The sequence below is a fragment of the Bombyx mandarina genome, chromosome 12 (assembly GCF_030267445.1).
Source record: "Bombyx mandarina strain Sakado chromosome 12, ASM3026744v2".
Classification (NCBI taxonomy): Eukaryota; Metazoa; Arthropoda; class Insecta; order Lepidoptera; family Bombycidae; genus Bombyx; species Bombyx mandarina.
In genome coordinates, this window is record NC_143219.1 from 2,412,984 (window position 1) to 2,435,842 (window position 22,859).

Sequence of the window (22,859 nt, forward strand, 5' to 3'; positions counted from 1 at the left end):
TCATCAAAACATATTTAGACATATTTAGACCATTCGGCCCGCAGGATACGATCCTTAAATGCTTGTTAAATTACAGCGACTACAGAAAGTATGGATGCGGCACTGACCTGTAAGTGTCTTGTCCGATGTAAGGTTTGATTTCGGACGAAGCGCCCGCGTTGATTCGCATCGCGGCCACGGCGCTCCTGTTCGGTTGCCCGTGGTCCGTCGCGACGATCGCCAGCTCCACATCCTTCTGGCTCCGAGGCAGGGCGCTGTAGTTCACGTACACGGCCCCCGTGTTCCCGTCGACGTAGTACCCCTCCGTCGAGCGAAGCAACGAGTATGTCACTCGGCTATTGTCGCCGCTGTCCCTGTCTTTAGCGCTAACGGAGCCGATTTCCAAGACGCCTGTGCCTTCTGAAAAAAAACACACATCGGTACACCTTATTAATTGTTTTTAATGACAGCTGGTGGTTCTTACTGGTGGTAGTACCTCTTGTGAGTCCGCGCGGGTAGGTACCACCACCCTGCCTATTTCTGCCGTGAATCAGTAATGCGTTTCGGTTTGAAGGGCGGGGCAGCCGTCGTAACTATACTTGAGACCTTAGAACTTATATCTCAAGGTGGGTGGCGCATTTACGTCGTAGATGTCTATGGGCTCCAGTAAACACTTCACACCAGGTGGGCTGTAAGCTCGTCCACTCATCTAAGCAATAAAAAAAAGGTGCAAGGGTTTTTAAAGATTCGAATTATACCTATAAATCATTAATGAAGGTAGGTGTCTGGTAATTTTATCTATTTTGAAGTGAAACTTCTAATGCGACTTCCAACAAGGTTGCGTTAAACGTTTAACGCTAATCGGACCAGTAGTTCCTGAGATTAGCGCGTTCAAATAAATAAACTCTTCAGCTTTATAATATTAGTATAGATTAGTATAGATACATGTTGAAGATGTCGCATCTCATAAACGCAGCATTCCCTATTACAAGAGAAATTTGATTTAAGGATGAAAAATGAAGAAAACCACGGTACTACACATCGAAAAAGAAGGTTCACTTCATTCACGAGAACCAAGTTGCATGTGGCCGGTTTTTCTTTTAGTTTGATTCAATTTATTTAAAAAATAAAAGCTTCAATATACTGTTCGTGGCTTAACTTAATTTCGAGAGCAAAAAGAAAGTAGAGTAGAGTTAGAAAAAATGAAACGTACCCGGCAAGATTTTGTTGTATGAAACATCGTCGAAAACGGGAGCATTGTCATTGATGTCGCTCACTTTGATCGTGAGGGTGGTTTTGGCGACGTGCTCGCTATCCGAAGCGGCGATGTTGAGTTCGTAAACGTTGTCAGCTTCGAAATCAAGAGCCCTATTCAGCACAACCTTCCCGCTGTATCGATCGATTGAAAATTTGTTGTCTCCTTGTATTATAGAGTATTTTAGGGCGGGATACGTATCGACATCATTAGCGGTGACCGATGTCAAGACCGTTCCGATTTCCGTTCCTGCAGAATAAAAAAAAAGGGAAATTTAAACTTTCGCGATACACTTGCACGCTCACCGCTTTCAACGTCTCGCAAACTAAAGAAAAAAAAAAGTTAAAACGAAAGCGAAGCATCGCTTCGTTTCGTACAATGCTATAAAACAAAAACAAAAGACCCAATGAACCGTTTGGGGAGGGCATCGCTAAAATATGCTCTCTTTCTCTCAAAAAAAAAAAAAAATGCAATACCATCCAATAAATATTGATCCTAAAAGAGTCCCTTTTGTTTAATCTCAATGTCGAAATCGAAAAGTCGCAACGTGAGGCCGGTCGCGAATTCAAGAATACAAATTATGTAAAATGCCTCCGCTTTCTTTGTGAGACACTTTTTTTTTTATTATTGTTTCTTGTTCTACCAATTTATTTCAAAAGCCTATATAGACCGGTCAGAGGCAATTGAAATCCGAAAACGGGAAATACAAACAGACGACAAATAAATGAAATTAAAGCACCCCACGCTTTTCTTTACAATAAAATCATTTTTTCTTACACTATTTTTAATTCAAATTTATTGAAATTTATTTTCTATTTTTTAGTAGCATTTTCTATAAAAGCGTATTATGTTAGCTTTTTTAAATTATTACTTATTTTTAATTTTTTAGTTGAATTTCATTTTTTTCAATTTTTGTTTTAATATTGAATTGTCATCGGTCCTTAATAAGTATACCAAATTTCGACGTTTTGAAGGGGGTCAAAATCATGTCCAAAGATTCCGTTACAAAAATACATACGTCTGAAGCAAATAAAAGCGTATTAAAAAGACTCACCTTCCGAGACGGTAATGACGTCGGGCGGTGGAAACGTCGGCTGGTTGTCATTGACGTCCACGACATTGATCCGCAGCGTGGCCGTGCCCGTCATCTGCGGATCGCCTTCGTCTGTAGCGATCACTGTCAGCTTGTACGACTCGCGGATCTCCCTGTCGAGTACGATGTTCGTCTTCACCGAACCAGAGAAGGCCGGTTCGATGATGAACGCGTTATCGTGGTTTCCGTCGACGATGTGGTAAAGGATCCTCGCGTTCGCCCCGTGATCAGCATCTTTGGCGGATAATTGCAGAACAAATTCGCCTTTAGCATTCCCTTCGAGTACATTCGCGATGTATTGTTGCTGCGTGAATCTAGGCGCGTGATCGTTTTCGTCTTTAAGATTGACCACGACGTCGCAATATCCGTACAGGCTGGGCGATCCCTCGGTGCGAGCTACGATAACCAATTTCCTTGAAGGCCCTGGATGTGATTCGTAGTCTAATTTCGCAGAGTTGTTCACTCTTATCACCCCGGTGTTCGAATCTATCACAAAGGCGTATTGATCGTTTCCGTTGCCTATTTCGTAAACGATTCTTTGGCGTCGACCGTCACTCCTTATTGCTGTAACTTGGAGAACTTCTTTACCGTATGGTAAATTCTCTGGAACGGTCACGTTGTATGTGGAGTTTTGGAAGTTCAACGAAAGCGTGTTATCTGAAAAATCTCCAACTCTCAACTCTATTAGGCCTGTTGAACTCTGTGGGGGATTTCCCTTGTCTTTTGCCATAATTTTAAGGTGAACCAGTTTCCCGTTTTCACTGGCTAGGCTTTGCGTGGCCGTTAGCACGCCTGTGGTTGGATTGATACGAAATTTATTATTAAAATTGTCAATCAACTCGTATAGAATTTCCGCGTTAATTCCGATGTCTTTGTCGGTTGCAGAAACGCGCAGTAAGCTCTGTCCCGGTGGAGTCAGGGACGCCACTTGTTCCTTGAAGGGGTACTTGGTAAATATAGGCTTGTGATCGTTGACATCGGTTATTGTTACTTCGACTGAAACCCTTTGGGAGCGTGTTATATATCGACCCTGATCAGTTGCTACTGCTTCGAAGTGGTATACATTAGTTTTCTCCCGATCAAAGGTTCTGAAAAGAAAATTACAATTGAATTCAACAGTTCGATCATTAGCAGAAGAAATTTTGTCAAGAACTCGTCTTCTTATTCAATCAATGTATTTTGAAAACTCACCCAGTCGTAAAAATAATTCCGGTTCTGTTGTCGATTCTGAATAGTCCTTGACTCTCATTCGCCAAAGAATAAACGATGCGCTTATTGAAACCTAAGTCAGCGTCCGTTGCTCTCACTTTAATCACTGAAGTTTCGATCATTGCGTTCTCCGGTATGGCGGCTGAATAGTGCCCGGTATCAAAGACAGGGTCATTGTCGTTTTGATCTTCTACCACGACAGTAATATTGCAAGACCCTTGCAGCGCCACAGGCGATCCATGGTCGAAAGCCGTGATTGTGAGGAGATATTTACTTTGAGTCTCACGATCTAACGTCTTGGCGGTCAATTTTCCTGTAGTGGCGTCAATGAAGAATTTGTTGCCATGGTTACCAGATGTAACGCTGTAAGTTATTATACCGTTCGCTCCAATATCTTTATCTGTGGCCGTGACAGTGTGTATCACTTCCGGTTCGTTGTTCTCTGGTACAGCTAGAGGGTAACAAGAGCCTATTTTAAAAGTCGGCGGATTGTCGTTTACGTCCATAATACTGATAGTCACTGTTGCGACGTCGAAGTTCGTCGTGGATTGGTAAGCACTGGAATCAGTGACGTAAACTGGAAAAATGTATTTGTCTCGTTCTTCTCGATCGATCTTTGTCTTCACGGTTATGGTTCCTATGCGATCATCGATTGTGAATTTGTCATCAGCCACGCCATAGGGAATCGTGTACGTTAAGTTACCTGAAATAATATAGTTGATTCGTTTCAAATTTATCTTAATTGGAAAGGACATATTATTAGAGTTGATAAATAAAGAAACTGCTTATCAAAAAAAAAAGAAAACATATACATAGACAGCAGTGACAATAGGTGTCTTGAATAAGTGAAAAAAATATCTATTGGTTCGTGGAGTAAAACAAAATAACAAAACTGTGATTTCGATTTAAAATTCTAAAACATCCACGTAACTAATTCTAATTTATAAAAGTGTGTTAGTATATTATTTTGTAACTGCCTGCACTCTGCGATTTAAAGATTGGACTCTGCTACCAAGAACTTTATATTATATCACATTTAATCAATTATATACTTACTCGCTGAGCCTCTCGAAGATTTAGCCATCAAACGAGTGACGAAACTGCCGGGTCTTATGTCCTCGCTGATGTTCGCGCGATAAGTCAATTCTGTAAACCTCGGCGGTACGTTAGTCGACTCTTGCAGGTTCAGTTTTAACGTCATATGACTTTGTCTCGGAAATGGAACCCCGTGGTCCGTTGCCGTTAGATTTAGTTTGTAGAGGCCGTGCCGGATCTTTGAAGTGTCCGAAGAATATTTATTTGAGACAGTCAATCTTCCCGAGTCGTTGTCCAAAGAGAAATACGCATGTTCATTACCGCTTGATATGTAGTAAGATATTTTGCCGTTGTCCCCGTGGTCTGCATCTATAGCTAAAGCCTGGTAAAGGGTGCCGGGCAATGTGTTTAGCGACAGAACGACATTAGTCGTTGACACAAAAGTAGGCGTATTATCGTTAGCGTCAGTTATTGATACATGTACTGTAACTGACGTTGATAGTCTTTCGGAAAGCTTTTCGGCTAAATCTGTGGCTTCTACGATTATCCAATATTCTTTCAAGACTTCATAATCTAAGCTTGACGTAAGAGTAAGAGAGCCTGTCAGTGGATCGAGATTGAAAGCGCTTTTGTTATTTGGCAGAGAATGCACAATACGAAAATTCATTTCGCCATTCGGACCTGCATCGTCATCTTTTGCGGTAAAATTGTACACGATGCTACCAATGGGGGTGATTTCTGAAATTTCGACATGTATAGGATCTTGTGGCCATTTCGGTGCATTGTCATTGACGTCAACGATTTCGATCCTGACTGTTACAGCGCTGCTCTGCGGGTTGTTTGTCGCCGACGTATCTAGAGCTCTCACTTCGAGTCTGTATTCGTCTTGTATCTCTCTGTCTAGTTGTCTCGCGACAACTAGCGATCCGGTTCTTCGATCAATCTCAAAAGTACCGGGTGCATAATCACTAGTGATTGGCATAAGTAGGTAAGAGATTTGTTTTTCGTCATTGCTAATGACATTGTCTTGTATGTCACTATCACAGCAGGCGACTAAACCAACCACGTGACCAATTTCAGAATCCTCTTTGACCTAAAATAAATAGAAATAATTCCATCATTTTTTTCCTATGGTCTTATTTTTATTTTTAATATTATCAACGAAATATTAACTTTGGAACTTACTTTAAATGATAAACTGGAACTCGTGAAAGTTGGTCTGTTGTCATTCAAATCCAGCACCTCGACTTTGAGTTGTCTTATGGTTTTCTTCGGGGGATTCCCACCATCTGTGGCTGCTACTGTCAACCGGTAGATCGATCTTTCCTCGTGATCGAGAACTGCAAGCGAAAGAAATGGTATAATCGAATTTGAACTAACCTTACCCTTATACTGTTTTTCTGTCAATGCTGTACCTGTGCTAGTTCTAATGACTCCCGTGCTAGGATCAATGACAAAAACGCCATATCCATCCATGTCTCTCTCGTTCAGGATAGAATAAGTGATTGAAGAATTGACGCCGTTATCTCTATCAATAGCTTTCACTCTTGCGACTTCCGCGCCGGGCTGCTGCTCTTCTCTTACGCTGACCACGTCTTCTCTGGGATCAATGATCTCAGGCGAATTATCATTGACATCAGTGATCTTAATGTAAACAGGCACTCTACTTGACCTCGGCAAAGTGCCTTGATCTCTTGCTTCAGCAAAAAGGGAATATGCAGATTTTAGTTCTCGATCTAAAACTTCTTTCGTGGTTATAACACCTAAAACAAATTTAATAATCAAAATATGTGACACAGATGAGTTTAGCGGCATTAATTAGAACCTACAGAAACAGTTACGAGATTGCCACTGTCTATTTTGAGATAAAATGTCTCAATCTTATTTGAAACTCCAAAACGTAAGGTACGGTAGTACTATGTGTTTGGGCTTGGAATACACTCACCCATTGGAACTATGCAAATGAGTTTATTGTAATAGGGTATTGTAAATAAAAACTTAGAGGTCTGTTGCATACGCGACAAAGATTCTTCACAGTGATAGTTGTATGACGTTACGATATGTTAGGTTCATAATTATCTTAGACCGTAACATTAAATTTAGTCTTACTGTGAATAGTGATAAAAACTATTCACAATTGATCAACACAAGAATTCAACAACGCAAAAACGCTCCAAGATAATCCAACCATTTAGATAAATTTTAAACTAGTTTTTTTTTCGAATAACCAAAAACTTTATATGGGAAAAATGTCACTGCCAATAATGAGTATACAAATACTTTCGAAGGATTCCTCTGTAATAAGTCCGTTCGGTTTCTTGTTGTTTAAAAATAAAATCCAACCATTCTACACTGTTTCGTTCTTAATGTCATTTGTGGCCGTGTCACCATTTTTCTTGATCACTATAATGTGTTTTTTTTTTTCTTTCATTTATTTCAACAACAAGTATTATTGCAATTTATAGGCACAGCTCTTCGTCTCAGATTCCAACAACGTTTTATAACACGTATAATTCATTTGAGTGCGCTTGCGAAATAAAATGCAATCCGTCATAACAACGGGTCGCGATCGACCCTCGCGTCCTACACTTACATTGGTAACATATGAGTTTTAAATGCCCGACGACAGTATCTGTTGCTGGTACGCTGGTCTCGTAATAAAACATGTGAGAGAATAGCGAGGCTCCTACATAGTAATATATTAATAATAGTTAATGGCGGGGTCGGGACGCGAGCGAGCACGGCGACGCTTATAACTCGAAATCGACGCACATAAATTCGTTGTTCGCTGTCTCCCGTTGCGGAAATCTCGTTCTGCCGGTGGCGTGACCTTTTTGTTAAAAATGGCCTTAAATTTTGATTAATAATTACATCGTATTTTTTTTGTTTTATTCTATTATTATAAATGATAACTATTTATTCTTTCGTTTTGGCATTAGGTATTTCGCGAAAAAATACTGTTGTGATCAACAAAAAAAATCTTCTACATCGCTGAGCTTTAAAAAGCTTAATAAAACAAAAGCGCGCTCGAGTAACTTTATACTGTGTGACACAAAGAATCCCCAAGGGTCGAAGTGTCGGTCGATTCGTACGTTGAGTCCCTCGTATACAAAAAAAAAAGCATTAAAAGCATAGAAATTATATACAAGTTCAAAGCCACCGCCGAATAAAACCGAACGCTACACGATGCTCATAAAAGTCAATCGGTTTTTGCAACCGAAAAAATTGCATAAGCATCTGTGCAAATCTGGATCCGGATCAACTGGGGCCACGGGCGAGCCTCGTCGCGAATGATTTACGAATTCGGTCCCGACACCGAAGGGTACGCAGAACGGAAGCCTCGCTAACTAGCTCGTGTGGTGTTGATCTCAGATAAACCGAATTGAGATGAAACGATTCACCATTCATCAGTCAGTTATCGGCACGATAACGAAATGCCAAACATGCCTTTTTACGAACACCCATATCGAGAAGTGAAAAACTCACGTTTACAGATCAGAATCGATGCGGATTGCACATGATTGTATATGCCATTGTTACTTATAATGCTGATTTGCGGCCCATTAGTGTCGCTTAGACGGATGGACGGGCTCACAGCCCACCTGGTGTTAAATGTTTACTGAAGCCCATAGACATCTACAACGTAAATGCGCAACCCATCTTGAGATATAAGTTCTAAGGTCTCAGTATAGTTACAACGGCTACCCCACCCTTCAAACCGAAACACTACTGCTTCACGGCAGAAATAGGTGTTGGTACCTACCCGTGCGGATTCACAAGAGGTCCTACCACCAGTAATGTTCGATATAAGTAAAGAATACAGATTCGTGAATACAATCATAAATATCACCAAATTACTTAACTAACACCATACGTTTGGTACATTTCAAAACAAAAACTCCTAATACGCTATCCGATTTCGTTTATCTTTCAAAATATTTATAATAGTATAAAAACTGACAGATGTGACACAGACATTCATGGGAAGGCTCAGAGCAAACACGGTATCGGATCTGCTCCCTATACCCTTAAATTGTGCAGGTATTAAAATGGTCTTGTTTGCTTTAAATGTTTGCATAGTCGCCGAGTCTTAAGGCACTACATACTTTGGGTTTTAGCTTTCAAAAGGGCCGGCAAGCTAAACAAAGCGAGTGCATGGTGGCCAGAATTATTTCCTTACTTGACCAAACAGTTCAATATTACGGTAAAATCAGTTTGTTTTCAAATTTATGTGAACGTAGTAATGACGTTGTCTGACTGACTGTGTTTGCTTAAACGACATGAAAATAAAGCAATTACTCCCCATGGAAATTCTCTGGTGGTCTTTTCAATAAATGAGCACATAATATTGTCGATGCTTACATCAAAATGCTATTATAAGGTATGGCAATGCCAAATTAAATACTGTTTATGTTTTCATTCAGATATTAATAGATAATAATATACTAATACTAATATTTGTCTACTGGTCGTAATGAGATCATTATCATCGACAGTATAAGATTTAGATTCATTATAATTATTATGTATTGATTACTATTTTTGTTTTGTCTTGTTATAGATATTTTTAAAGGTCAAAAACAAAAACGAATTGTTTTTATAACAATAAAGTTCATCCATATCTACCAAAAAAAAACAACAAAAAAAATAGTTACTGTTTGACGAAAAGCTATTGAACTGTTCTGTTTTTCACTATTTATCTATAGATAAGGAAGGAAAAAAAACGGAACTCACCAGTAGTGGGGTTAACGTTGAAACTCGTATTCGATGGGAACAAACTATACTTGACAACTGCATTATCACCCAAATCAGAATCGACGGCCGATATTTTCCCAACGAAAGCTCCAGCTCTAGAATTCTCTTCGACTTGGAACTCGTAAGCGTTTTTTGTGAACACCGGGTCATTGTCATTCGCATCGATCACATTAACAACTAAATTAGCGGTTGTCGACAGTGGCGGTAAGCCATTATCTGTTGCTGTTAGAAGCATTTTATGTTTAGCCTTGGTTTCTCTGTCCAGTGGCTTAGCTAGATACACCCAGCCAGTGGAAGGTTGTACTTTGAAAAACTCTTCATTAGTAATATTATTTTCTGATAAGATGCGGTATGTTATCCGTGCATTATTACCTGTGTCTTTATCTATCGCTTGAACTTCTAATATCTGTGGATAGAATAAAATTGGTGATATATCCTTCGTTAATTGGATTCATATTTAAAATAAATAAATGCGTCACTGTCAAGTGCATGTCTGAAATTTCATTCATTTAACTTATCATGGATCTTAGATTTAAAATTAAAATTGAAATTGTTTTTACGTGAAGAAGTATCTATTCGAGTAATACCAAACTGAGTTGAATTAAATTTATTTTAACCACCTTTAAAAAGAGGTTATCTTATGTTTTTTATCTATCGATTTCAGATTGGTTGATTTTAAATTTTTACGTTTACATTCTTTTCACATAAAACCCACCTTCGCATTGACTGTTTCCGATTCCAATATATTAGCCGTATAAGCCTCATGTTCGAAGACAGGTGTGTTGTCATTAACATCCTGGACATCAACCACTAATGTCAAATTGGAAGCGAGGGGAGGAGATCCTCCATCCTTTGCTAGAATCACCAGATTATGACGAACAAGATTCTCGTAATCCAATGGCCTGTGGAATATTGTATTTATGTAATAGCTAGAATATTACCATGCTTTGTACTGATGAAAAGATGTCAGATTTAATCCTAAATTACATTCAATACACTCAATAATCCAAATTCACAAGAGATCCAAAATTATTATTTAGTAGTCTATTGATGGTAATGCAAAATAATATGATCCATTCAATACGGATTGTCTACTTAAAATATAAAAATCTAAAATCAATTAGCACTATGCTAAAATCATCTACTAGCAATTTTTCAAAATATTTTACCATTTACGCCTTTAGGCTTGCAAACTATTTTTGAATCAAAATTATCTGATATATTTTCCAAAATTTTAAATAGCTGTTTGAATATAGCTATTATTTGACTGACCTTAGTAGTGTCACCAAGCCGTTCTGTGAATTAACAGCAAAGGTGTTTGAAGGTCCACTAGCAGATATCAGCTGATATCCGACCAGTCCGTTCTTGCCATCGTCGGCATCAGTGGCTCTTGCAGAGTACACCACTGAACCCACCGCTGCTGATTCGGCTACTGAAACCCTGACCGTCGACGTACCGAAATCCGGTGTGTTGTCATTCACGTCTTCTAGAGTGATTTGTACCTGATAGAAGAAGAGTTGTTGGTGAGGCGACAAATTCACAGAAAATTTGAAGATTAAAATATGAAAGCCGTTATCATAGCATAAAATGATCGTGTCACAATGTTAGTTACCATACTCCTTTGAAACGGTTTGACCGATTTTGATGAAATTTTATATGCATTTTCAGTAGAGCTGAGAATCGGTTACTATCTATTTTTCATACCCCTAAGTGATAAGGGTTGTCCACCCCTAACATTTACTTTTTAATTTTAGTACAAATTTTTTTTGTTTGTTATAATGAAGCATTATGTGATTGAATGAGGTTTTGTTATTTTTTATATTTCCTCATCGTTCACAGCGCTACATGCCCGTTTCACTCATTTACCACATCCATTTACATTTACCACACTTACAATAAGCTAGTTTTTTTTTCTACACTAGAAATTCCCTAGAAATCTTATATATGGCAAAACAACGTATGCCGGGTCAGCTAGTGACTATATAAAATCACATTAGTGCTAGTAACGATAATTTTGGATAGTTTTAGATTTTAATAAAGTTATATTTAATGAAAATTATAAAAAAACTTTGAAGAAATAAATACATTTTGACTTAAATCCTGCCTAAATGTTAAACTTTAAAACTTCTTCAATGCAAAGTTTATACAAATTTTTTTTAATTTTTTTTTTGTGTTATTCCTTACCCTTGTGGACTCACAGAGGTCCTACCACCAGTAAAAAGTCTTTTGAACTTTGTCATATTACCATCAATGTATAATGTGCACTGGCACTCCTGGCAGTCACAGTGGAGCATGGCCGACATTTTGTCAATAAAATTTTGTCAATTTTGTCAATAAATGTCAATAAATATAATAGTCTTCTGCCAATTAGTACGACAAATTTATCGAAAACATTAAATTTAAACATTCGTTTTAAATACCTAATAATTTAAGATTCCATTCAATAACCCACCTGTGTCTGATCAAAATTAGCGGGGTTCCCAGTTGATGCTTTCACGTTCAGTTGATACGAGGGTCTGGTCTCTCGATCCAGGATTTTCACAGTTCTTATAGCGCCTGTCAGCGGTTCTATGGTGAAAGCTCTGTCTAGATCTCCAGATATTATGCTGTATCGAACCGGCTGTGATCCTGAAATAAATACAAAAAAAATACTATAAATAAGGAATGTCTTCATATGTATGATTTGTCATTGGCTTTTATTTTGTAGACAGAAGCCCGCCTTGTGCTCAGTAATTGATATTGAAAGATAAGCTCGAATAAGTCTCAAGCTTTGGCATAATGACTCCCTTATCCTACAATCGGTGGTCTCCAAGCTATCGGAGTGGTACGAATAGGCAATATAGAACATTTAAAGTAATTAGTTTACTTTAATAAACTTACGTTAGTACATATAAATAAATAAAATGGTTTACATATAAACCTACGTGGCAGCGTATACCAAAAAATAACACAGAAAATTTCTAAGCAACTACCTATCTTAAGAAAAATTAATAAGGTTGTATGTAAAAAGTACTCTTCTATATTGAAATACGATAGCTTTTACCGTATCTACTAGGAAGCGATGTAAGCAAACGCATCATCTAAGCAAAGATAAAAGTGAGTCATTTAATAAAGTGCTTTCGTAACAAAAGGCTGACCTTATCTAGAATCCCATCATTTCTGATAAGATCGTAGAAAACAATAACCGCTTCTTGCAACGCTTCTGTGGTATCAAATCGTTTCACTTTAAGATAGAAACGCGTTAGGTTTTAATAGGCCGGTTAAATATTAGGAATTTCATTATTTTAATACAATATTAATTAAGTTTTTTTTTTATTGCTTAGATGGGTGGACGAGCTCACAGCCCACCTGATGTTGAGTGGTTACTGGAGCCCATGGACATCTACGACGTAAATGCGCCACCCACCTTAAGATATAAGTTCTGAGATCTCAGTATAGTCACAACGGCTGCCCCACCCTTCAAACCGAAACGCATTACTGCTTCACGGCAGAAATAGGCAGGGCGGTGGTACCTACCCGCGCGGACTCACAAGAGGTCCTACCGCCAGTAATTACGCAAATTATAATTTTGGCGGGCTTCACTTTTATAACACGATGTTATTCCTTCACCGTGGAAGTGAATCGTGAACATTTGTTGAGTACGTAATTCATTAGAAAAATTGGTACCCGCCTGGGATTCGAATACAGGTGCATCGCTCAACACGAATGCACTGGACGTCTTATCTCTTAGGCCACGATCACTTCAAACCCGATTTTATACGCGCTTCGAATATTTATTGCCATAGTCTCAATAACTGGCTAATTGCCCACATGGTGTATGATGATGATGTTCTACTAACGATCTGATTTTGAATTTCCCATTTGAACAGCTGTTTTAACAGAAGAAGTTTCGCGTTCTAAATCGTCAAGATATCGAAGGCTTACAACATAAATGTCGCTATCAAGTTTGATAATATTTCTTTGTGGTTTTGAACTATCTTCAATTTGGAAATAATTTACTGAACCATTTATAATTGTGATTCGATTTGAATGAAACTCAAGGTTGATTTGTTAAATAACGAATAAATAGAATAACTTAGCCTTTAAGTTGAACTAGAGGTCCCGTAGTAGTCGAAATTCGACTATAATTAATTGGAATTGTAAGTTTGTACACTATTATGATTGTATTTTATACTTCTATAATCACAAATTTCGCAAAGACTACACTATAAAAAAATATTAATAAAGACAAACAATATTTAATCTATTCTCAGTTTGACCACAGACGTCAAGAACAAAAGTTTGACAATAAATAGTATGCATGCGTGTGTGCGTCAAATGGTATGTAGTGTGTGTAATGTTTTCTTTATTGATTTAATGTATCTTTTATGCATTATTTTAAAAAATATTAGCATTGTGCACTTCTTTTCTATATTCTCTATAAGTGTGGAAAATTTCATACTCTTCCGTCCGCGCAATTTTCGTAAAAAGGGATACAAAGTTTTTGCTTCACGTATTAATATATAGATAAAGTATGAATCCCTTTATCTAATAATATGATCTTACTCAAAAAGTCGATATAACAAGTCTTGGTTCTCATTGAAACATTGTAGTGAAACTTAAATCTCCTAAATCACATTGAGTAGTTGTTCGAACATATAATGTTCGTCTCAATTTACCTAGTTTAGACTTATGTGAGCAAAATAGGCTACGCTATTTATGGCTATCGTAAAAAATATGTATCCGTGTCGCTTTCCAGTTTTTTGTTTCATTTTTATGTGGTTTCGCTTTCTGGATCTTTATATGCAACATAAAAAAGTAAAACATGTTTGCTTCGATATCATGCTTCATGTGTTTTCACAGAATACATGCCTTTGAAATTCGATTCAATGCTAATAAGTAATTCCAAAATTTTAAATCAAATGCGATGTGAATCTTTTAATAAACTACTTTTCTTTTTCTATAGCTAGTAAAAAAGTGAAAAAAATAATTATTTGGAGTGCAAACGGGTAAGTTTCATAATCATGGCTATTTTCGTCTAAAGCAGACATGGGGTTTCTGTTTGAAGGTTGGATCAGTCACTGTACATTTTCACTGCACAGATGGGTAAGCGATCTCATTATCCACCGGATAACATTTGCATTACAGGAATCCATAGACATTACAACGTGAATGCCACTATTTTTTTAAATGAACCGAAATCTTAATAAAATAGCATTGAAATGTTTATCTAGTGTGAAGTGGGCCAGAACAGACTAACCGTCCAGAACAAAAAAAAAATTTGACTATACTGAGTAAAGAAATAGAGCTTGGGTTATGTTGGAGAGACCTTATTTTTCCATTATGTTCTTTCCGATTATCTCAGATAGTTAGGATATTGAGAAGAGGATTAAAAAAAATTCGCTTGAATAACAAAATTAAGTACCAAATTCAACTGTAAAATTTTAAATATTAAATTGTTAACTAATCATGTAGAATAAAAGAAATCCCAATTATCGCTGTCACTGAACTGCAATAAAAAACAGTCAAAGAACAAAACGGAGTTCTGATAGACACAACAATAGACAGTTAGGCTAACTCTGTAGTAATTTAATCTCTGGATAATTAACGACAGATGCCCGAGATGAAGGCGTTCCAGATTCGCTTTTGAATAGTAATTAATGCAATGGAATTGGCATTAAACGTACACCACCGTTAGCTTGAGACTGAACCAGTCTCGCTCTAGCAACGAATGTAGGTTTTTGTATAGAATATTCCTAGATTTGATTGCAACGCTGTATTAATTACATTATAACAGGATATTGGTAATTCCTATGAATCATCTATTCAATATGACAATATACATATCTATCGATAGCGATTCCTTTTCAAATGTTTTTAAATACGTAAACTCAAGACAATTTAGAGACCTGACACCGACATAAATTTCGGTGCTAAAGTGATCATTCTATGCAAATAACCGTATTTATGGATGGGCGATCCGGAGAGTTAAGGAAACTCCAAATTTGGGGGCTACCAATAATTCAAAACGAACAAAAGCATCTAGCCGCGTCAGATTCAGTGCATTCAGCCGAAAATAACGCGAATCGCCGTCCGAATAAAGACGAGAGACAAAAGAATAAAGCGAGGGGACGCGGCAGCGGCGAAAGGGGAAGGACCCAGGACCAGTTACAAGACAAAGACTGCCGGGCATGTCCACGAATACGGTTGTATATCAATCTCGCGTCAACGGCGGCCCGAAAGGACGGCCCCGAAAAAAACGACGTTCGTAAAAAGTGCACATCCAAAAAAATTTCGACAATGAAGGCCCTTAAATTGTTGTGAGAACTGCCAATTAAAAATTGATAGATACAAAGCCTTCTCTGTATCGTTTCTGGAGGAAAATTTTCACGGACAATTTGCGGTGGGAATTCATGCACTACGATGAACAGTTTCATTTAATATTCATTATTAAACTCTTTATTAATAATTAGCTTTAATGTTTCATCAAATACAAAATCGACGTTGAAAAATCGCTTTAACCGTAATAAAAGATCAGAGCGCATCGAAACATTAAAATTTTAAATCCCAAAAATTCAAGAAGCACAGCAATAATATTACGGCCAATTTAAATTTTCATAAATAGCCGTATAATCCCATTTCAATGTTGCATCGTACATCTTGCACACGGAGCCTTTCATTAAATTACAAGCTTATACATCGACAGATTAAAGGGTTTTTGCAATAAAGTTGAGATGTCGGGGCAGGTCGTTTTGGGAGCGGGTGTGCGGACAATTCATTAGGGTATGCGAAGTTGTAGTCACGCGGTGTGCTGTATCGATGTTAGGGTGACCAGGAGATCGACGATTTTCAGACAACAGGCAGTTTTTTTAAATGTGCCTTAAAATGACAGGCTGGGTTCCGTGCTTGAATTTCACATGGCGTAATCTCGGATTGAAAGTGTTCCAAATTAAATAAATTCTACTAGCCAACCATACGAGTGGTATTTGTTTAGTCTGAAAAACATTACTAAATTTATACTAATTACATTTTATTCGCGACTTTTTATTTGGACATTCGCTAACGATACGATATAGTTCTCCACATTCAAAAGGTCGATATGACTCAAAATCATATTGACAATTAACTTGATATTTTTCTTGCTCGTAATTTTTGTAAAAAGAATTCATAATTGAAATTTGGTTTACGATGGTTACATTAAAATAAATAATTTATCCTAAATACTAAAAAGGTTTGCAATTTTAAATAAAATATTGTCCTTCGTTGGATGTCACATAAAGAAATAATATACAATTTTAAATTCTCTTCTGAAAGATATTCGAAAAAAAAGACCAGTACTGGCTTAAATAAAAAATATTGATGTTTTATTAGCTTTTGTTACTACTACGCCTTTATTAGGTTGTGCTGTATCTATATATAAATGTAGCGGTATCATCATCATCAGACAATATCTCTCCACTGATGGATGTAGGCCTCTCCCATAGGCCGCCACAATCTAACGTAACGGTATCTTTCAACGTATTTTTCAACAACTTAAAGACTTAAAATCTTGAAAATTTGCTCACGTATCAATGACTGATAATAATACAAAAATTTTGTTTGTAATTTTCATTTAATATTCTGAATTCTATATCCAAGATTAAAAAAATTGTATTTTAGTATATTTTCTTGTTTAATTAGCTATTGCAGTTGATAGTGCATAAGACGTAAAACTTTTCCAGGTATTTTTACTGGTGGTAGGACGTCTTGTGAGTCCGCACGGGTAGGTACCACCACCCTGCCTATTTCTTCCGTGTAGCAGTAATGCGTTTCGGTTTGAAGGGTGGGGCAGCCGTTGTAACTATAGTGAGACCTTAGAACTTATATCTCAAGGTGTGTGGCGCATTTACGTTGTAGATGTCTATGGGTTCCAGTAACCACTTAACACCGGGTGGGCTGTGAGCTCATCCACAAATCTAGGCAATAAAAAAATAAAAATTTTAAATTACAAAAGTTTTAGTTTTCTTGTTTTGTATGGCCACCTCGACTGCCCCCTTTCGAATTACAAAATAAATTTGCATGTCGCCCTTCTAAATTGAAATCATTAATGGCGTACTGATTATCTTACTCACGAGAACTGAAAATGCGATTCAATTAAGTGTTGTAAGGATCTCCCCTATGTGAAACGTTCGCGATTTCAGATTTAATTTAATGAATTAATTTATCTAATACAGGTTTTAGATTATCTCGAAGCCGTTTTGAATAACACGGCCAGATAGCCCGTTTAAAGATATTCCTATTGTTTAATTGCACCTTATAAGATTTCTCCGGTTGCTGTGGATATACACACATTTGACTTTTTGTCGGACTTTTACTTTGCATTGGCATCTTACGTGATTTGTGGGATTAAATTTATCTAAATAAATAATATAGTAAATAGGGAGCTGGAATAATATAACAGTTCATAATGTTAACGTTTTTTGGCGACCGATTCTAGCAAGAATATTGGGATTCTTTTAGTAAGAGTCCTGATTCAGCAGATCTTAATATATAACAACAGTATTGCGCGGAAAGCTAGGGTTGGCAATAGCTCCAGCTTGTACCGATGTCACGGTGCTAATTTTATGGAAAGTTAAAGTAGGGTTTAGCCAACCCTACTAGAAAGGGAGAATCTTCCATGAATGTTTCTCGTTTACTGACGCTCCAGAAGCTTATATAGAGAACTGAATATGCCCGTTTTCATTTCCACGCCAATATTTACATGCTTTTATATTAAAATTCTTCCATATGCTTAAAATTTATTAAGTTAAAAATATTATACAATTAATGCAAAAAAAATGTATATGTATATGGAACATATACAAGAGACTAATAATGTGTTTAAATGCTTCCGCCGCGCCGTCGAGGTAAGGAAATTCTATGTCAAGATTTTCAAGGAGAATAATTAACAATCCTTCACAGTTTTAGTTACGAAACTGGCTACGTGTAAAAAGTTCAGTAACACATTACCACAGAGGAGTCCCTATTAAAAAATTAGACTAAAAACATTACACGGCGGCAAAAAAATGTCGCCGCTTTGAGGTTCGTTGAACTGTCGGGAATTGTTCGGGAGCGCTCGGCGGCAAGCGACCGTCGAATTTCAACGGATTCGAATTTCAAATTTTTCAGACAGAATACGCGGTTGGCTATTTAAATTCAAAATGGCGGAATATATGGGGATTGTTAAATAGGAAGGCGGTAAAATGATAACGCGCGCTAGATCAAGGGTATTTATTTATTCGTCCTGGTGTCCTTATTAAAATTATGCAAACATCAACTGCACATCTCATTCGTAATATCTGAATATTTTTGAACGAACCTTTTGAATAAAAATGACTCGTCATGGCAACATCGGAAGGAACAGCATCGTGTAACAAAAATCAAACCCGCAAAATTATAATTTGCATAATTACTATTCGTAGGACGTCTTGTGAGTCCGCACGAGTAGGTACCACCACCCTGCCTATTTCTGCCGTGAAGCAGTAATGCGTTTCAGTTTTAAGGGTGGGGCAGCAGTAGTAACTATACCTTAGAATTCATATCTCAAGGTGAGTGGCGGCATTTACCTTGTAGATATCTATGAGCTCCGGTAACCACTTAACACCGGGTGGGCTGTGAGCTCGTCCATCCATATATGCAATAAATAAAAATTAAAAAATAACCACTCCACGCAATAAAAATATATTCCACATTCCAAATTGTTTGATGATTCTATATTAAACATAAGTAAAAGGAGTCACTTAACCACGTTAGTATGTCGCAATAAAACGATTTTTTTTATTGCATTTGTAGGCAAACGAGCGTACGGCCCACCTGATGGTAAGTGGTTACCGTCGCCCATGGACTTCAGCAATGCCAGGAGCAGAGCCAAGCCGCTGCCTACTAAATTGCCTGCCTAGTAAATTGACTAGACTAGAAAAGAGACCGCGTTATAATCTCATTAATGAAAAACCTAAAGAAAAAAGTCCTTAGTATCCTTTTACCGGTATAAATTGTAATATTTTTAATTAATGAATGATTATTATCTAAAGGCGAGTCGCTCATAAATCTTGGGGGGGCGTACTTATATACGCTGATCATAAATGTTGTGAACCTCTTTCTAATTAAAGCCATAGTCCATTGTGCGTGGTACAATTAATAGGAGGACGAGGTGGTCTAAGTTTTATCGCTAGTATGATTTGTAACCGTTCCACAGACTTTTTTATTGCTTAGATGGGCGGATGAGCTTACAGCCCACATGGTGTTAAGTGGTCACTGGAGCCCACAGACATCTACAACGTAAATGCGCCACCGACCTTGAGATATAAGTTCTAAGGTCTCAGGTATAGTTACAACGGCTGCCCCATCCTTCAAACCGAAACGCATTACTGCTTCACGGCAGAAATAGGCAGAGTGGTGGTACCTACCCAAATTACGCAAATTTTAATTTTGCGTAATATTTCTTGAGTGTCATTATATTATTTACGTACATTATGAAAACGATTTTTACGATTATACTCACGTTTTTTTATTATTACTGTAGACGCGAGATGAGCAAACTACGAAAATATTTGATTTGGTCGTTGCAAACGAAGGACACAGACTGCGGGAAGAAACGATAAGAAGCGGCAGTTCTGCGTTAAAGGAAGGATGCAATACCTTTATGTAGTCCTTACTGCAGACTCGTACCACTTCGCGATGAGAAACACCAACGATTTCATTTATTTACGTATTTAACATAACAAAGACACGAAGCGCGCGCGCGGTTGTTCAACCATATTTTTTTCGTCTCGATGTCACCACACGATCTCGCTCGCACGCGTCCGTAGGTAAAGTGCCGGAGAGGGATGGGACAGGATTTGCAAAACCAAATTAAAATGTTACTAATTTTCGAAACTTAAAACTAACAGTTTTAAACCAGCGCAACCAATTACGAATAATTATCAGTTTTCGTGGACTAATCTAACAGCAGTTTTAATTATGTATATGACTATAGTAAACCGTAGAAAATATGTATGTATGTATGTTGTAGATTGATTTTCGCTTTAGACTGTAAAATGTATTTGTAGGATAGCATTCACGCTAACTGTGGAAATTATGAAATTTTTTTTTAATGATGCGTCTTAATTTACATATCTTAATATAAATACTCGGATGTAGTAAAATTATATAATACATTCGACATTTCTTATTTAAAGGCGTTCGACATTTTGACTTCTTTGGTTTCATAAATAAGCTCCCATGAACACTAATACAATTTTCCGCTTTTCAATTGAAGGTGGTCGGAATCCTTAATTCTCGTGAGCAAATGTTAAGTACGCTTAAAAAAAAAAGATCATCTGTCGTAGTATTAGGGCGTAAAACTAGAAATTTTAATCACAAAACTCGCTCCAAGCTCATAACTCGAACCACGTGTGTATCATACAATGTTATTATGTATTTTTTTTATTCGATATCTCTTCTCAATCTACATTTGATTTGCAATACATTATAACCTACGGTAACAATTGTATTAAGACTAATTACTTTAAAATTTATTTTCAACGCGATCATATTCACGTAATTTATTTGTATTCTCTCGCTTTAATAAATAAACCAACCACAAAATATAATATATGGCCGGTTTGTCTGTTAATTGGAATTACATTGTATTCTTGTAGTATGTGTGAGTGTTGCGTTTATTTTATTGTTTACAAAAACGAAGAAAACCATCGACCGACTTCTATACCTTGTGTATCTGTGTAAACGCAGATATTAGCAAACTGAGTTACTCGCCGGATCTTGTCAGTGGGTCGCGATTTAGATCAAGTGATAGATTCTACGAAGCATTGCTCTTGCTCGGACTAGTGTTAGCAAATTATATCAGGTTGAGCCCGTGAGCTCACCTATGCGTCCGGGCGTAGCTAGCATCAGTAGCAGTCAGCACTAATAGCATCTTTGGCTACCAGCGTAAAAGTAGGGAAAAAAAGCAAATATTCGCGAGATACAGAAAACTAGATGTACCAAAATTATTATAATTAACAAAAACAAATTTGTCAACCCTGTTAAACAAACAACGAACAAACCTCTCTAAAATCGGCCATCTGAAATATCTAAACAATATTATATATTTTCCGTTCAGAGTTCGGTATCCGACAATGGAAAAGTCATAGAGTGCAGTTCTCATAGACAAGTGGCCGCGTAATGTAACGGTACTATACTATGCAATTCAGTGATTTACAGCACTGAGACACGGTACAGAATAAACGTGGGGCCGAGGACGCGTCTTGCACCGTAGTGTAGCGCGGGTGTTTAGTAGTTAATAATCCTATTCGTTCGGGAGAACGCGTCGGTCGCGAAGAAGGGCTCGGCGAGTAAATTAACTCACAGACACAGCCAACTGAGTTCCTCGCCTGATCTTTTTTTTTATTGCTTAGATAGGTGCACGAGCTCACAGCCCACCTGGTGTTAAGTGGTTACTGGAGCCCGTAGACATCTACAACGTAAATGCGCTACCGACCTTGAGATATAAGCTCTAAGATCTCAGAATAGTTACAACGGCTGCCCTACTCTTCAGACCGAAACGCATTACTGTTTCACGGCAGAAACAGGCAGGGCGGTGGTACCTACCCGTGCGGACTCACAAGAGGTCCTACCACCAGTAATTACGCAAATTATAATTATAATCTTCTCAGTAGGTCGCGTTTCCGATCCGGTGCTAGATTCTGCGAAGCACTGCTCTTGCTAGAGTTAGTGTTAGCAACGCAATAATACTAACGTTTGAGCCTCGTGAGCTCACCTACTTGTTAAGTTATGCTGACATAACCTCTCAAGGCTATGAGCTTAGGCAGGAAAAAAAAGCGCACCAAAACAGCTTATAAACGTTTTCAAATTAAACTACCACCAGCAATTGCTTTATAGAACATTAAAATATATGTGTTGTACTATAATTACGCTTATTAGCTTAATTAGCTATAATTACGTTAAGTAAATTTTTTTAAAGAATAAAAAAAAAGAAAAAAGAAACTTGATTGTTACGTATCGGAAATGGCGAGCTTGGTTCAAATTAAACACACGTTCATTAGAAATTGATTGCTGGTGGTGAACTGCAAGCCCTCAGGGTACTACTGTCCTACTACTGTCCTGACTATTTTGTTATCAAGGAATAGTGTAGTTCGACTAAAAGTGTGGCACAACCTTTAAACAGCCTATTAAATTATTAACTAATATGTTAACAATTCGATTTTGCTGTATAAAACTAAATTTTTATTATCCAATTATGATGACCTGTTTATTTAGGTCAGCTTCAGCTATGCGAGCCAAGTTAATAATGTGAAATACATTCAAATAAACACTTGTCTTCAAAATAGGCGTTTAAGCTATATAATATATCGCTAATATAAGCTTAGTAGCTTAGTAGCCGTACTCGCCCGCTTCGCTGGGGCATTTAAAATGAACATTATTATTTACTGTCATTATTATTAGGGAGTTCAACACTCATAAATATTAGCTTATCCATTAAGTACATGTATTTTCTACATGGATTGTAAGTATCATAAGTACATCTACATGGAGTTT

The 22,859-nt window shown here is 37.4% G+C and overlaps 1 protein-coding gene across 1 annotated transcript in view; it reads right to left on the reverse strand.

Moving 5' to 3' along the window:
* The window catches only part of ds (dachsous cadherin-related 1), a 339,468-nt gene that overhangs the window by 3,725 nt on the left and 312,884 nt on the right, over nt 1-22,859 (reverse strand). Inside the window, exons 5-15 of the mRNA XM_028174914.2 lie at nt 11,779-11,954; nt 10,599-10,828; nt 10,042-10,228; nt 9,306-9,732; nt 5,987-6,334; nt 5,757-5,911; nt 4,593-5,664; nt 3,519-4,239; nt 2,289-3,415; nt 1,193-1,483; nt 108-399 (exon numbers count right to left, since the gene is read on the reverse strand). Coding sequence (XP_028030715.2) covers nt 108-399; nt 1,193-1,483; nt 2,289-3,415; nt 3,519-4,239; nt 4,593-5,664; nt 5,757-5,911; nt 5,987-6,334; nt 9,306-9,732; nt 10,042-10,228; nt 10,599-10,828; nt 11,779-11,954 — 5,026 coding nt within the window. The remainder of the gene's footprint in view (nt 1-107; nt 400-1,192; nt 1,484-2,288; nt 3,416-3,518; nt 4,240-4,592; nt 5,665-5,756; nt 5,912-5,986; nt 6,335-9,305; nt 9,733-10,041; nt 10,229-10,598; nt 10,829-11,778; nt 11,955-22,859) is intronic.